At 37.6% G+C, this 17,032-nt stretch overlaps 2 protein-coding genes and 1 long non-coding RNA gene across 5 annotated transcripts in view; all 3 read right to left on the reverse strand.

Moving 5' to 3' along the window:
* LOC107734467 (E3 ubiquitin-protein ligase TRIM37-like) overlaps positions 1 to 8,979 on the reverse strand; it is a 15,571-nt gene extending 6,592 nt beyond the window's left edge. Inside the window, exons 1-14 of the mRNA XM_016546441.1 lie at positions 8,922 to 8,979; positions 8,560 to 8,647; positions 8,233 to 8,355; positions 7,500 to 7,623; positions 7,345 to 7,412; positions 7,042 to 7,166; positions 6,662 to 6,712; positions 6,482 to 6,563; positions 6,320 to 6,396; positions 6,048 to 6,227; positions 5,602 to 5,716; positions 4,446 to 4,643; positions 3,939 to 4,075; positions 458 to 540 (exon numbers count right to left, since the gene is read on the reverse strand). Of these exons, the coding sequence (XP_016401927.1) occupies positions 458 to 540; positions 3,939 to 4,075; positions 4,446 to 4,643; positions 5,602 to 5,716; positions 6,048 to 6,227; positions 6,320 to 6,396; positions 6,482 to 6,563; positions 6,662 to 6,712; positions 7,042 to 7,166; positions 7,345 to 7,412; positions 7,500 to 7,623; positions 8,233 to 8,355; positions 8,560 to 8,647; positions 8,922 to 8,968 (1,498 nt within the window). The 5' untranslated portion in view covers positions 8,969 to 8,979. The remainder of the gene's footprint in view (positions 1 to 457; positions 541 to 3,938; positions 4,076 to 4,445; positions 4,644 to 5,601; positions 5,717 to 6,047; positions 6,228 to 6,319; positions 6,397 to 6,481; positions 6,564 to 6,661; positions 6,713 to 7,041; positions 7,167 to 7,344; positions 7,413 to 7,499; positions 7,624 to 8,232; positions 8,356 to 8,559; positions 8,648 to 8,921) is intronic.
* A 410-nt stretch (positions 8,980 to 9,389) lies between these two features.
* Positions 9,390 to 12,482, reverse strand: LOC107734469 (uncharacterized). The gene is made up of 4 exons (XR_001639100.1): positions 12,352 to 12,482; positions 11,593 to 11,667; positions 10,206 to 10,307; positions 9,390 to 9,430 (listed from the first exon to the last, which is right to left on the reverse strand). It is a non-coding gene; the product is annotated as an uncharacterized LOC107734469 (long non-coding RNA).
* Positions 12,483 to 13,427: 945 nt separating this feature from the next.
* Positions 13,428 to 17,032, reverse strand: part of LOC107734461 (rab5 GDP/GTP exchange factor-like) — an 8,612-nt gene continuing 5,007 nt past the window's right edge. For all 3 annotated transcript variants that reach the window (XM_016546434.1, XM_016546433.1, XM_016546435.1), the window contains 4 exons: positions 16,388 to 16,520; positions 15,932 to 16,023; positions 15,572 to 15,828; positions 13,428 to 14,926 (listed from right to left, as the gene is read on the reverse strand). In XM_016546434.1, coding sequence (XP_016401920.1) covers positions 14,525 to 14,926; positions 15,572 to 15,828; positions 15,932 to 16,023; positions 16,388 to 16,520 — 884 coding nt within the window. In that variant the 3' untranslated portion in view covers positions 13,428 to 14,524. The remainder of the gene's footprint in view (positions 14,927 to 15,571; positions 15,829 to 15,931; positions 16,024 to 16,387; positions 16,521 to 17,032) is intronic.

Here is a 17,032-nt window from a genome sequence, read left to right on the forward strand (position 1 = left end):
ATGTGGGGGCGTGTTCGAACGAGCCGTTTTAGGTAGGCGTGGTTGACTCTTAACTTTTATAAAGAATATCTCTTTGAATTTGAGACTTTAGTCTTTGCAACTTTACAGATCTTCTTTATGCACCAAGAGCTTGTAATACTCCAAAGAGAAAGGAAAAATAGAAATCGCATCATATGACCCCTTTAATGTCTTTTCAATTTAGTGAGCACTAAATGTCTTACAGCAGAAGATGCAACAGTGTTTTAAACTGCAGATTCTGCAGTAAATCTTCAAAAAGGCTGATATGGTAATTTGGCTCAATTACATCACTACAACTGATTAACAGGGTGTCGCAGTCGATGACACTTCAAAGCCAAGTGTTTCAACACACCAGATTGCCATATGCACTTGCTTTTCATTAGAGAAACAGCATTATTTGTATCAATGAGGCAGCTTGGACGGAGAAACTCTGGTTCACCTGTTGCCCCGGCAACATCATCGGGTAATTCACCTTCCTCCAGGTCTAGATTCCCACTGTACTCCACATCATTCTCACCAGACCTGTAACAGATGAAAACAATTCACACTTGTATGATTTCTCTAGTACTAAAGAAACTAGTACTAGAGTGTCAGCAGCAAGTAAACATATCTACAATGCATAACCAGATCAGCTCTAAAATTTTGGTTTAAGTGTGGAAAGGTTCTGATTGATTAATTGGATCCCAGTGGAACTAAATGAGGTGTGGCCGGGCCTTATGTCCCTTTTGTATCGCCACATGCTTCAAATAGACCAGGAATCATTTGCGTGACTCCCCCGTTAATAGTGAGAAGTGGTATAGTCTGAAATAAGCTGCTCCACAGGGGGTGTTGATAGCATTCTTCTCCAAGCATCCTGCTGATTATGTATGTATATGTGAGTGTGTGTGTGTAAGGGTAACACATGCACCATTGTCTCAGGCTCAACTGTGTGATGACTCCGTCCTCTCCAGTGGTTCTCTGTGCTGATCCACTACAGTATTTATAGAAGCTGAGAGCTTTGACTCCACACGGATACATAGAACAAATGTTTGCTTACCCTGCTAGTATTTATACTGGCCCCACCATAAAAATTACTTATTTTCTTTATCTACTGCAAAAGGATTTATATAACAAATAAAAAAAAAAAAGTATTAAAATAAATACATAATTCCCTCAACATACATAAAAACTAGGTTTTCTTTTTATTAAAAAAGGATTAAGTTTATATTAAAACATAATGATAAAAAATAAATCAAGTAATATTAAAGATTTATATAACAAATAAAAAAAAAAAGTATTAAAATAAATAAATACATAATTCCCTCAACATACATAAAAACTAGGTTTTCTTTTTATTAAAAAAGGATTAAGTTTATATTAAAACATAATGATAAAAAATAAATCAAGTAATATTAATAATTATTATTATTATTCCCCCTCAATATACACAAAAAAGGGTTTTCTTTAGATTGAAAAAATAAAAAATAAAAAAAAAATAATAATAATATAAGTTTTTTTTATTTTGAAGTTTGACATTTATTTAGTTTTCTGCTTAGCAATACTAAGATTGAATTATTGCAGAAAGTACATCAAAAGATACAATTCCAAGAAAAAACAAATACAAAATTCTCAAGAAATATAAAAACAGATCATTCAAAACAAATAATACTACACCAAATAATAATTAAATTAAACATATGCACACTTATACATATGCATCCATCCATCCATACACATACAATAAAAATAGGAAACAAAAGTGCAATTGCAAAAAGGACCCTAAACATCCAAATTATATTATTATAATTATATTATAATAATTTATTCATAATTAAATGATTTTTTCCTTGCTTTGAATAATGTCAAATTATTTTGCTTCCTAAGAAGCCGAGCAGTTTTTTCACCGCTGGTTGGTGGAAAAAGATCATGAAGTGGATGATCATTCTGAGCCATCTCTTGCATTAATTTAATGGTGGCTTGCTCTCTCCGACCTTGTAAATCAGGTAGATGTATTGATGTAAATCTCTCAATAATTCGTTGTGCTCTCTTCTGCATGCTTTCCGGTAAAGCTGCTTGCTTTTTTGTGCAACCTACTAACAGCATATTTGCATACTCTAGAGTCTAGACAGACTCCGATCATACTTAAGAAATGTCTCTTTTAGAACATCACTGAATGCTAATTATGAGAGAATATTATACATCCGTGTGTTGTTGTTGTTGTTTTTCCTATGTAGGGTTGGTTAATGTTTGGGGCTTAACATGGTAAGGACATTTTGTGGTTTTCTGATCAGTTTGATGTAAGTGATATTCATACTGTCCCGACCATAAAAAAGATTGGAAATAAGAAACCAAGGAGGTATATCATCGGGGCCACTTGCTTCCTGTGTGTCTAATCTTAGTAGGGCTTGTTTTATCTGTCCTGTACTACACGGTTCATGCGTTTTTGTTGGTTCCTAGTCCAAGCCTCAGCAAAGAAAAAAAAAAAACTGTTTAAGACCTCTACCACATGATCTCCACATGAGTTCATAGCCTTCAATATCCAGGATTTCATCTGGGATATTTCCATGTGCCCATGTCTCTGTAACACAATCAATGTCGACTTCCTTTGTTCTTAATAAAAGTTCAAACTCACAGTCAAATCCATACCCAATCTCAAGAAACCCATTTGAGATGATAATACCAGTCGTAAACAGAACCTAACGCCACATAATTCCCTCTTTCCCTTACTTTATCCTGATTAAGCGGCACTTCTGACATCTGGGTAACGGTAATTGCATAGGCACCTTTACAAAGCCAACACGAGGAGCTCACACAAAGCACTCCAGCAAATAGAGTCAAAGGTGTGAGAGAATGTGCGTGGGCCTGAGAACAAGTGTGCACGTGTGTGTGTGTTTGTGTGTGTGCACATTGGAAAAGACAGAGACTGTGAGAACAAGCATTTGTAAGCAGGAGGCAGAGGCTCTGATGACTCATTCGTCTCATCTGGTTGGGAGCAGTGTGTGTGTTTGAGAGCTGTGTGAGCGGACGGTAGCCGGCAGCATGAGCAGAAACATGTGAGGTTCTGACTCCAACACCTCACTACAGAAACACGAGTGCTCTCACAGAGCCTACACAAGTCAAACCTGCCAATAGTGCTCATTCTCTCAGATCGTGATAGAATAGGACAGAAAGAACAGCTCTTCTCTGGTTAAACACGGAGTACGAGGGGAAAGCCTGTCACAAATGTGGTAGCAGCCCTAATTAAACTGTGTTTTCCAGCCAGGGGGAGGATACAGCTGTTACCCTATGGCACACAAAGCACCACCTCTTATGCAATAATCTTAGTACACTAGTATTTACCACACCATGAGGATGTGACCTAGCAAATGATGAGTACTGCCCCTTACCAAAAAAAAGAAATAAGAAAAACACTATTAGAGCTGATCACGATTTTGCCAGAAACACTTTCAAAAGATCTACATTATCTATATACCACAATGAAGCTTGTGACCTTCATCATATGCTGTCTTCCAACAAGTATGGTAAAATAATACCACAATTATTATTAATGGCTTGGCTCATTCAGATAGGTTTGCATCACAACTGTTAATCATTGCAGTGATTTTGCCTGGGTTAAAATAAATAGTTTAGCTGAAAAAAATCCTGTCATTATTTATTCACCCTCATGTTGTTATAAATTCGTTTCAGCTTCTTTCTTTCAAATAAAAATCTCCAAGCTGCATTTTTTCATATAAGGAAAGAAACTTAACAGAGTCTATCAAGACTATCATTTCAAAAAGAAATGGAAAAAGCAAATGATTGGTCCATATGATTTTTAACAACTATCACTGGCCTTCTAAAACAATACAATAACTTTGTGTGCATTAAAGACTGAAATATTTTGAAACGTCATAACAGTAAGAAAATGGTGACATAAGCTGTTTTTTAAATCTTGTACGTACATGGTCTCTTCGTCAATGTCATTCTCCTCTGTGTTACTGGTGGCTGTGGAGCTCCCAGAAGTGCTACTACCGTCCAGAGGATTGACATCTTCATCTCCAATTAGACAGTCCACCTCCAGATCCCCGTCAGACAACTCCTAACAGCGCATCAACACATTATCATCAAACTGATCCTAATGTGCGTAATATAACATAAAATAGCTTCAAGCATGAAAATGATTCAAGTAATGTGGCTGTCAGGGCTTCAGGTTGACTACTTTACATGTAGGCTTGTTTACTTTAGAGATCACAATGAGCGTAATCTGATTTGAATGTCATATGCCTAAAAGCAGATGATGATGTAAAAGATGTTCAAGATGTGGCTGATGAAATGATGGATAATATCTTAGGGGTGTAAAAAAAACTGAACTTTTCTTGTTCTCAAAGGGAACAAGAAAAAGCTGAAGATTTTATTGCAATAAGACAAAATAGCTATGAATGTCACTATGCTGCTCTCGCAGGTCTTACATTAGAGTCATCATGCTGGGTCTTCTCTTCATCCTCATCTTCCTTCGTCTCCGCTGAGGCTGCCTGACTCCTTTCCTCCAGTACGGAGCTCTTTCCCTGACGGGAGTCTCTCCCAGAGGAAGTCGTGGGGCAGAGACGCCGATCAGGTGGAGAGGAACTCCTCGACTTCTGCCGCCGGAACAGTTCTATGGCTAACCTCTGAACAGAAATCCGACAAAATATAAAAAGCATAGAACACATAATACACTTTGGAAAAAGTGTTTCTTAATTAAAGGCAGAGTGAGTGATTTCTGGTAGCCAATGTTGATATTTGAAATCACCAAAACAAACACGCCCCTACCCCAAAAGGGTCTTGCCCCTATTTTGATAGCTCCGCCCCACACATACGTACGCAAGCCAGGCAACGATTAGTTCTGTGAAACAAAGCAAAACCAATGTTACACCGTGTCTACGGACGTGAGCGGCGCGGCGCAACAAATCCCCTACAGAAAACTGCTGCCGGGTTCTATTTATGATGTGCTGACACAAATTTCAAATGGTTTTCAACGATCGTTTGATCGCGTCTAGTGTAGGCAGACTTTAGCTGTTGTAGACACGGTGTTACTCACCTATTGAGAAGAAACAAAGCAACCTCGGCGTCCGATCGCAGGCCTCCGCTCCTTGAGTTCTCTCCAGCGCTGGAAAGCTGATCCGATATTTACACGTGTCCTACTTCTTGCCTTATCGTTCCGCAGACGTTTTCCTCTTTTGTTTTTTATCCGCCATCTCTATCTCTCTGTCGCTCGGCTCGGCTAATGTCCGTCCCATGCACTGAACGCGCTCTCCTCCACATCACGAGTAGACACGCCCCTTATTGCTGATTGGCTACAAGTTTGTTTTGCGATTCGGCCCGAATCAGTTTTATAAAGTGGTTTTGAAAAATCACTTACTCTGCCTTTAAGTTTGAAAACATCAACAGGCATTACATGTTACAGAATGACTATCACATGAATAGCAAAAGCTTTCATAAATACACACGCTTCAGTCCATATAGAAGGAAGTAGACATTAAAAATTATGTTAAAGTTTAAAACAAACAGTTTTTTCTAACCAGATCCTAATGAGGATGTATTGAGGGTGACATAAAAAAAACACATAGCAGCATCTTTAACACTAACCTCTTTTAGGTTGTTGATCTGTTGAATGTAGCTGGACTGGGCTGACTCCAGCTGAGTTATATACCAATATTGATCTCTACACTTCTGAAAAAACGTTGGTGATCGCACTTGATACCTGCGAGATTAATAGAAAAAGCAGAGCATGAGAAATGAACAAGACAGCCTATACTGGATATATCCCTGGATAGTATATGATGCATTTCTCACCATTTTTTACATTATTTTTTGGGGCATAAATGCAGCATTTACTACACATCGTTTAATTACAAGTTAAACTTTTAAAACATACATCTTGAGACATCAATGTTCAATTCTACTTCACTCCATCTAAGGTGTTTTTTTTTAACACAAGTACGCTTCCTGTGTCAACAGGCTGTAATAACTGTGCTGTAATAAGGTGCTATTTGAGATATAAAATAGTCTAAAATAAAGCTGCAATGTCACACCTGAGCACAAGATTGTCAGTCTGCATATTCAAGTAGCCCTCACTGGCGAGAAGGTCCAACCTGAAGAACCTGTTATACCCCCAGCACTCGCCCACCTCAAAGTCCGATGCAAACTCTCGAATTATGTTTTTGGTGGGGTCACTGGAGGCCTGATGGACCATCTCCACCCTGTATTCATACCTGGAAGATATGCAACCAGTTTGCCATCAAAAAACATTATTTGTGACACAGCACAGCAGGATGACAGGACAAGAGCAGCGAGTGCAGCCTACTTGGACGTCTCTGGGAGCCCTGCCGACAATTCCAGAAAAACGGAGAGATAGTTTCCTCGAACGACACCATTGCCATCCTAAAACGCAACAACAACCTCTGTTTGCGAATATGAAGAGTTTGTGAATTTCAATTTGCCACTATGTTACAGGTGACAAACTTACAGGATAAACCTTCAACCTCCAACACAGGCCTGATATCTGGAGCGGGGGGCTGTAGACGGGGTCGGCTCTCTGCCGCAGAGTACTTAAGGCAATGTGACAACACCAATTCAAGTCACGCAAGAAAACTAATGCACCATTTAAGATATAAATTAATAAGAAAGACAAAGGGCGTGTCATTACCTGAAGTTTGCCAAAACAAAAGTGCTCGAGTCATAGGCAGGGACCAGCTCACTGAGAACAAATGAGATATGACTGTGTGCAATTTATCTTGCGTATCGAAATAGACAAGTCTCTAAAAGAAAAGTTCACTGCAAACTTCATTTCACTCATAAATAAAGAAGTGCTAGTCTAAAATTTCACTGGAGAAGTAGCATACCATATTGGCCTACAAATTGACATCATGATTGCATGGCTTTATAAGCCTAGAGTTGATTTTACAGGTGTGCATGTTTATTCATAATTCACAGACTGCCACAGAGAGCACCAAAGTTCAAGCTTACGGAGATCTCGTCTCTGTGTGAAGCAGCAATATAACAGGTACAGTGTCTAAGTTTGTGTACCTGGTGAAGTCGGGTGGGACAGGAGTGGTGACAAAAGACTGCATTGGTTTCCTGTGAACCTGCTGGAACATGAGCAGGATCTCTGGACTCTTAGAGATCAGCTCGCTCTTACTGCACGAACGCAGCTGTGGGGTGAAAACACACTTGTCACAAATCAAAAATGCTACAAACATCTGAAATTATTATCCTGCATATTTGTTTTTTAGGTTTTAATTGTAGTATTTGAATAGCATATTTTCAGTGTAGTCTCAAGAACTCCCTTGCATGTCTGCTTTATTTTACTGCTACACCAGATCCACACACCTGGTGTTCCACTTCCTGCAGCAGAGACTCCAGCAGTTCTGTCTCCTGTGTCAGAGAGGTCTTCTGTCCTGTGGGTGCAGCAACTCTACATTAGACCAATATTACCTCAAATATCAGATTACATGAAAATTGTCAGAACAAAAGCATGTTTGTACCCATAAGTGTGATGAGTTTGTTCTTGAGCTGATTATCAAGCCGAGCAATCATCATTTCCACAGCATTCCGGATTTCCCTTACCCTCTCATCCTTTGCCCCACGCACCGCCTCAACATTCTTCTCCTAAAAACACATAAACTGCAAAGTTATAGCTCTTAAAACTTCCAAAATGTATATTATATGACTAAAAGTATGTGTATACAATTTTTAAAATCGTAATATTTTAAAATAGAACTATTTTTTACTGTATTTTTGATCAAACAAATACAGCCAGGTGAGTATAAGAGACATCTTTCAAAAACATTAAAATCTTACCGGCTCCAAAGTTTTGAACAATATTGTACTAGCTGAACATTTAATGTCAAAACCATCCGCATTAATCTAGGAAGATTTTCCATTAGATGTATTTGTCCATGTAATGTAAATTTGTTTTGTGCTGTGGCGCCCTCTATAGGACAATCACCTGACACAGGATTCAAAAGTGAGCTATAAACAGTAGCTGATGGATTTGTGTGGGTTTCTTGAAGTCCTGGCTTTCTACATTATGTAAAACGCCTTCAAAAGCACTTATCAAACCAAGAATACATGTAATTAGATAACATTTGATTTGTTATTAGCAGTTCCATCTAAAAGGGATTTGTGGCTGGTAAACTAGCATCCATCACAAACTGTCAACTCAGAACACATCTAAATGGCTCCGTGTGGGCGTGAATGAGAAAAGAGGGTGCTTACCACTTCTTGAACCAGACTAATCAGCTCCATTAGCCGGCGCCGCAGCTTGGCCACCTCCTCATTCACCTTTGTCACATGCTGCTCATAGATCTCGGCCAGGGGTTTGAACGTATGACCTCCATGCTGTGGAGAGGAGAAGGAGATCAGCAAGTTCCTGTTTGAAACAAACTGAAATTCATTCACATTAGGCACAGTATTATTCATTGATAATTTGCGCTGATGTGTGACCAGTCATGTTTTATCACAACACAATTGGATCGGAGGAAATGACACTGTATATGTAATCCACCAGCCTGACTAATATGTTTTGAATTCAGAATTGCATACCATGCCACCCCACAGAGCGCACTGGTGACAGATGCACTTCTTACAAGTCCAGCAGAACACACTCAACTTCTCATGATGGTTCTCACACCTGTTAGGGTAAGAGAATGGCAGAGTGAGGAGAGAATCATTGACAGTCAGTATTAACTCTACACTAATTGGTCACTTATTCATCCAAGAACATGAAAACCAAATATAAGCCATGGCGTATATTTTTTTTTCTATATGAAAACATTATACCATGCCTATTTTTCCTAGTAAAATGCTTTCTAATGTATAGATTTCATTGTTGCAATCTTCAAAAGTATGAAAAGCCATGATATAAATATGATTTAATATTTAGTGTAAATAAGTGTATTGCTCACTTGTCTTTGTCGTTCTCCTCATGTTTTGTGAGGTTGCAGAGCTGCATGTGTATTGTTGCAAGCTGGATTAAAGTTGATTCTATAAAACTTCTGTAACGTTTGTATATCATTTGAATATTTTTAGATCAACTAAAAGCGAGTAAGGGATCAGGGATGAATCTGTTCCAGCACTCTAGATAAAGGAGTCTTTGTGTTTGAGCTTTAATTATAAAGCTCTGGTTTGAGCACACTTCAAACTGCTTTGGCAATTATGTGTGTGTGTCTCTGTTGCCAAATATCAGGTGGCTCTGGTCTAGTTGTCTTAAGTTTTTTGGATGCGGTTTCCTTAATGTAACTAATCAGTGCTTCCCCGAAATGATCTCATTCTGTGAACACTAACAATAGAAAAATCAATACTTAATCCTCTAGATTTACTGCAGAGACTGTCAAAGCTCAAAACATAATTTGAAGTTGAACCTCAGAACTTACCGACAGTGGGGACATTGAGCTCTCTGTTCAGTCAGCCATCGCTGCCAGGAAGAAAACAGAAGAACGAAATTTACTAATTTATATATGCGGTCTTGGCTTATCCTTCGAATCAGTAAGAGGTCAATTATTAAAATACATTAAGTGTTTTATTAGTAGGTATTCTAGGGAAGTATTCTTCCCAACATGGCACACTTGGAAAGCATTTAAAAAACATCTATACTGCTCATTACTTAAAGTGTTTTGGCAAAAACAACTGAAGTGAAATGTGACATGTATAATATTTGTGTATGATAATAATAATATTAAAAATTCTTTATAAATCTTATTAAACCAAAACCTCTACAGTAGGTATAGAAAAGAATCACCCCCCTTTAAAATAATCACATTTTGTTGCTCTGCAGCCTGAAATGAAGATGGACACAGTTTTTGTTTTATCCAGCTGTGTCTCCTCAGTGCAACTCATAACATCCAAGTGAAAAATATAGCACTAACATGTCAGAAAAACAAAACAAAACACAGAATCACTGAGTTGGAAAAAGGATCACCCCCTTGTGTCAGTAAATACAGCAGGATAAAACAAAAACTGTGTCTGTCTTCATTTCAGGCTGCAAAGCAACAAAATGTGATTATTTTAAAGGGGGGTGATTCTTTTCTATACCCACTGTACATATGAATTTAGTCATGTCCTGTCAAGCTGACACAATAAAGCGAGCAGAGGGAGCGTTGATTAATTAGACAGACATTGTGAGCTCCTCTAGGCTGTGTGTAGTATGATCATAATGTTGTTAATGAGTGTGCATGCATGTGTTTGCTCACCCGTATGCAGCTGAAACAGCACAGTTTGGAACAGTGAGGGCAGAGACGGGCATCACGCAGCTTTTCCATGCAAATGAAGCAGCGGAAGACTTCCGCTATACTCTGAAGAGGGACGCAAGCGAAGAGGCAATTCAGACAAACTTGAGAAGGAAAGCATTCTGTCAACTTTTAAGCAACATATAATGAGCTTATTAGTTGATACATGAACACATTACTTAACATTGAGACTAAAAATATTTACTATAATATAATCAAACAGTTTATGTTCTTAAAGGAATAGTTCACCCAAAAATATAAATTTGCTGAAAATTTCTTCACTGGAACAGATTTGGAGAAATTTAGCATTACATCGCTTGCTCATCAAAGGATCCTCTGCAGTGAATGGGTGATGTCAGAATGAGTCCAAACATCTGATAAAAACATCACAATAATCCACAAGTAGTCCACACAATTCAATGAATGATCTTGAATTAATAACGAATTAATAATCTGGTAAAGCGAAAAGCTGCATGTTTGTAAGAAACATTAAGACTTTTTAACTTAAATCCATCACTTCTGGCCAAAATAATAAATAAATCTCAAGTGATCTGTGCATATTTCAGTCCTCATTCAGATTAAATGACTTTCACTGGAGAAAGCAATATTATGGATAAAGGACTCGTATTTTATCTGGAAGCAACAGTCTGAAGTTAAAAACATCTTGATGGATTTGTTTATTTCAAACATGCAGCTTTTCACTTCACAATACATTAATTGATGTACTACTTGTGGATTATTGTGATGTTTTTATCAGCTGTTCGGACTCTCATTCTGACGGCACCCATTCACTGCATAGGATCCATTGATGAGCAAGTGATGTAATTCTAAATTTCTCCAAATCTGTTCTGAAGAAGAAACAAATTCATCTAAATCTTAGACAGCCTGAAGGTGAGTGAATTTTCAGCAACTTTTTATTTTTGGGTGAACTACTCCTTTAAAAAGACAGTTCAGCCAAAAATGAAAATTCTGTTTTCATTTACTCACCCTTTACTTTCTTGTGTGCTTCAAACTTGTAATATAGCACACAAATCTTATGCATAACAACTTTCAAGATCTTTATTTTAGGGAGTCCTTTATTAGGGAGTCCTGAATCTCTTTTATTATTATGACAAGCACATTTAGAATATTCCTATTAAGATATTTATAAATTCACCTTTTGTGTTCCATGGAAGAAGGAAAGCTATTCACATTTAAATGACATGAAGGTGAGTTAACATTGACAGATTTTTCCGTTTGGGTAAAGGTTAAAAGTAATGTTCCACATCAAGTTTTTTGTCTATAAACAGAAGGCAACTTGATGCCTGTTAGCATAAAACATACACACACACACAGCACACTGTAAACATACCTCAACACTCTGCTCATCCATCTCAGCCAGTTCTGACAGTCAAATATACCTGACGGGAGAGTCCTGGTGCTTTCACTGCAATAAAAACAGAGAGCAGAGACAATTTATATGATTACATTTCATTAAAACTACAGCAGTATCAGGCACACAGTCTGTAGTATTTTTCCAGATTGTAGACACCGAGAAATATGTCTGGCAACACTGAGCTGAAGTGACAAAAGACATTCATCTGTATGAGCTTAGATGACTGCAGATGGCCAAAACACATGATGAAATTAACACACAATATTGAATGAACTGCCAAAATGCTGCAGGATACATCTGTCAACATCAGTTTAAGGCCTTCACGGTTTTATAAAGCACATAACGGTATCAAATACAAGATATCAAAGGTAAACTTTCGCAGACAGTTGACTTTAACCAAAGAACCCACAAATGGTCGATATAACGACCGGTTAGACCAATAACAAACGCTGTCATCTATTAAATATGTCTGCAGGGACAATATTTGAGCACATCCAACAAGAAACCATCCAACATCTTAACGTGCGAGCTTAAAACTCAATGCCAATACAGAGAGAATAAGAAACGACTAATATAAGTTACTGATAAAATAAAAAGATACTATTACATATATACAGTACATATACTAGCAGGTGATGTAGCGCAGGTTAGCATTTAGCAAGTTAGCTGGGGGGGGGGGTCTCAAAACTCAGTTCACCATACAGAAAAACCTCGTATCTCTCAAAATGCATTTACCTTTCAATGGTGCCCTCGAATCCGTCACTCCGACTGTCTACATCAAACACTATTAATTTACTTTTTTTTATAAGCAGGTTTTGCAGCATCAGACTGCTTGTTTACGGACTAGCAGCAGCAAGCAGCGAATGTAGCCTATATGTCAATGTCGGTCACCACGGGAGATCGTGTCAGTCACCATGGGAAACCGTATCCACCAATCGTATTCACTGTTGGTTGCTGATCGGATTAGCATTAACCAATCACGAATGCGCATTTCGAGTGGGCGGCTCACTTAGCTTTGTGACACGCCTACTTAAAAGCGCCAACATCAAAAATTTAATTCATGGCTATTCAGCTGTGCTTCTTACCAGTTTTAGCGTTTTTGTAACTAAATTCTTAGATTTTATGCCAAACTTTAGAATATTATGACAAATTGACACGATGTATTTGTTTTCTAGTGTAACAGTAAAAGTAGTTCAAACTAATGAAGGGTAGGTGATGTGTTTCTGTCAAATGATACTAATCCAAAATCATATAATACAAGCTGTATCAATGACTAAAATAACAAAACCAAAATTTATGTCACATATTGTCTGAGTAATGACTTCAAATGTAGAGTACTTAAATCAAGATCTCAGCATATCACTTGTGGAGCCTCTTAACTCTCCGGAGACACTGACCTACATTCTATACTGAGAACCTCTGGAGGCCTGCAAGTACAGAGGAACCATCATACGAAGCTCAGGTTTGGTGGGGCTGCAGATCTGTTATGGATCTGATGGCTCATTAAATGGGCCATTTTCAAAGTCCCACATGAACATGTGCAAATTAAACAGTTACATTCAGGCTATACCCAATGAGATGCAATTCAACTCATTTTAGAGATATTCGAGTTAGCAGACTGACATCTGCACACCATATCCTCACCTACCACTCAACAAGCACTTATACCGTACTAGACCTTTACTTTATACACATTATAGTGTATGCTTCAAAACAAAAAATAAATAAAAACACATGATTTTGTCAACCACTGGGTTTAAAACACGGTTATATATATATATATATATATATTATACCATCAGATCTCAGCATTGTGCTTTGCTGATTTATTTTGGTGCTACAGAGTGATAATGATTCACACACAGCAAAATAACATACCTCAACATATATTTACATCATAAATAAAGCAGTTCTGTTAAAATATCACACACAGTCATAAATCATCATTACTGTGAATCAAACCAATTTTTTTCCACATGAATATAGTGTTTTGCGAAGTACCTGTTAATAGTTACAGCTGGGGCAGTATTCAAATGAAAACTTGATCACATTTAAATTGGGTTTGAATAATGCTGACAACATCAAATGCAAAACATATTAATGTCATTCCGAACTTGGGAGGAGAATGACTCGTTAATTTTTAAGTCAGGTCACCATGACATAATTGCATACATTTAGGTGAGATCAAATGCACAGCATTATACCTATATTTTCATTTGTAAATAAACAAATTCCTATGTAAATAGTGTTTATTGCTGAATTGTCTGCACAACAGTACATCCGATCAATTACGTGACCAAGCATTTAATAACGAAATGTACCAAAATACGCCAAAGTTCCTTTAAAAACTAAAATCTGCATGGGGTTCAACTTTAAACTTCCAAAGTATACAGTATGAGCAGCAAAACATTTTATACATCCATAAAAAGACCTTAATCCAGGAGAAATGCACATTAAGGCATGGGAGTGAAACACCCTACAGTGAACATGACTTATCTACAAGAGAAACGCTGATATGTGGTGTATGATCACATAAAAACTGCAATCACATTAAGAGGATGTATTAGCAGCTATATGATTCAGTAATTTAAAACAACTCATATTAAGGTAGATCAAATTACTGACAGATCTTCTAAAGCCAGGTTAGAAAAGCTTATTTAGTTAGACAAACTCTGCCTCATCCGTTATGAATCAGCTGCACAAATGTAGTCACACAAGAATATGTTTTCAGAAAAGATATGACGGGGGACTGTAAGCAAATTTAAAAGACAAATGGAATGGTAACAGCCTAAATACAGGGAAGGAGTGGAGAACTTGAACAAGAGCAGCCACTGCATTTAAAAATGCTTTACCCGTCTTGGTACGACCATGTCGCTGGCTTATTCACTCCAGAGGACATTACACTATGCTAACCCGCAAACACTTGTGGCTGAAGGGGTGGTGGCAGCCTGTCGTTCTCCACATTCTCCGCATCGATCGCAGATGCTCGTGGTTTGATCTCCAGTGGGTATCGCTCCAGGATTTCCTGCACCTCACGGGTCACGCTGTCCTGCCATTCTGCCAGTTCGGTCTGCAGGTTCTGCGCCCCCTCGGTGACCTGCTGCTGTCTTTTCTCAAGGTTGGATAGGAGCTTGAGGTTATGATGGATCTGGCTAAGTGCTGGGTTGACACGGGAACCACTCTGGGGCCAGGCTGCAGGATCATCTTGTCGTCGAGGGGAAGCCTGACCGGACATGTAGCGCTCAAAGTCCTCAGGGCTGAGATTCAACGACTGGGCATCCAGCTTCTCTATGAAGGCAACAGCACAGCACTGCAGGGAACACGTGATAAAGATGAAAATTGAGTAAATAGAATGAAAACGAACAAAGAAACGATTAGACTAAACAGTAATGTTTATTCACAGTTGGCATATGGCTAACCAGACTCAGAAGTAATTATAGTAGCCTCAAACAGTATTTGGAAACTTTTGCCACACTTAAATGGACAGTTCACATAAAAAATTATATTTTGCCATCATTTACTCATTCTCATGTTGTTGCAAACCTGTATGACTTACTTTCTTCTGTGGAGCACTAAAAAAATTTGAACAATGTTGATAACCAAATCGGTTCCTATTTGCTTCCATTGTATTTTTTGTCCATACAATGGAAGCCAATGGGAACCAAAACTGTTTAATTACCAGCATTCTTCAAAATATCTTCTTTTGTGCTCCACAGAAGAAAGTAAGTCATAAAGGTTTGGAACAACATGAAGATAAAAAAATGACAGAATTTTCATGGGTGGACTATCCCTTTAAAAAGGTATTAATGTCATTGCATTAGATAACAAAATATTAAACCAAGGGCATTTATTTTAAAGTAAAATAAATACATTTTTGAACCAAATTATTCCACAAAAATTAGTCTGTTTGGACATAAATTATTTTTGAGTCACTCTAAATTATGTGTGGACCCACTAGGTTGGTGAAGTAGTATCCGTCCTCTCCCGTCATGAGTCTTGAAGGGTTGCAGAAACGTGTGATGTACTGGATGTTGGACTGCAGCCGTGGCGGGTTCGCCTTTAACACAATATAAATGAGGGTGGGTAGGAAGTCATCTGCAGAAGCTGGTTCATTCTTGGTGATTCTGATGGCGCTAAAGATATGCTTGCTGCAACTGGTGATGAAGGCCAGTTTATCCCTGGGCACACGCTTGGAGTCCATCTCAATGATATCTGAGGGAGACAAAATAAGAAGAAAAAAAATCTTGAATCTGGATGGAAGAAAAACCGAAAGTAGCAACCTATAGAAAAAATAGTACCATCCTTGCAGACTCACCAGTGATGGCTTTGACTACACTATCAGAGACCTCAGGGATCTCCTCGTCCACAGGAACACACAACATCTGAATGGTTACCCAGTGTAAGGCCCTGGAAAACCATTATTTAACAAATAAAACAAGACTGCAGATTTTAAAGGTGAATGGCGTAAAAGAATCATACTTACGTGAGGACTTTTCATGTATAAACTTTAAGTTAACACTGATATAATATAATATGGAGTGTGTTGTTAAAATATCAATATTTAATGTAAAACTTAAACGAAAATTAAAAATACTATTTTGGTAAATAGCCAAAATAAGTTTAAGCTAAAGAAGGAAAATTACTCAAACTTACACTGAAATAAAACTAAAGCTAACAAGAAATATATATATAAAAAAATTAAAATACAACCTAATTAAAAATATTAATAAATACTATAATAGCATATAAACAATGCTAAACACTGGCTGACCGAATCCTGTGCTGGGTGGCCAGGTCTTTTTTCTCATCATCTGAGGTCTCTGGACAGAAGACACTCTTGTAGAGTCGAGTCATGATGTATTTTTCCACTTGGTCCATTACTCTATCCACTTTCTCAGAGGAGCCTGAGGAAAGAGGAACCCACTGAGGTTTATATTTGCCAAAAAAAAGAAAAAAAAGAATTCATCTGGCTTCTGGAAAACAATTGTAAACCATAAAAAGGTAAGTATAAATGTACAAAAATGTAAATAACCATAATGGTCCGATCACAGCATTCTACAGAGGACAGCTGAGAGGACAGATACAAATCTTTTAGATACCTCACATACTTGTGTCTTGAATGAAATCAGTGAAATCAGTTTGTTATATAACCCCACTCCCACATCACCATTCTGGAACAACAATGTTTTCTTAGGTGGTTAGCAGACATGGTGGCTGGATGTACTGGATTTGCCCCAGTGTTGTTTTTGTTAACTAAAACTATTAGAAATTGTTCTTGTTAACTGACATCAAGCTTAAATAAAATAAAATATAAATATTAGATGAAAAAAAACAATCAAACGCTGAAAAAAAAATTGGGAATATATATATATATATATATATATATATATATATATATAGACACACACACACACAT

Source organism: Sinocyclocheilus rhinocerous, unplaced genomic scaffold, assembly GCF_001515625.1.
Source record: "Sinocyclocheilus rhinocerous isolate Xijiao unplaced genomic scaffold, SAMN03320098_v1.1 scaffold1211, whole genome shotgun sequence".
Taxonomy (NCBI): domain Eukaryota; kingdom Metazoa; phylum Chordata; class Actinopteri; order Cypriniformes; family Cyprinidae; genus Sinocyclocheilus; species Sinocyclocheilus rhinocerous.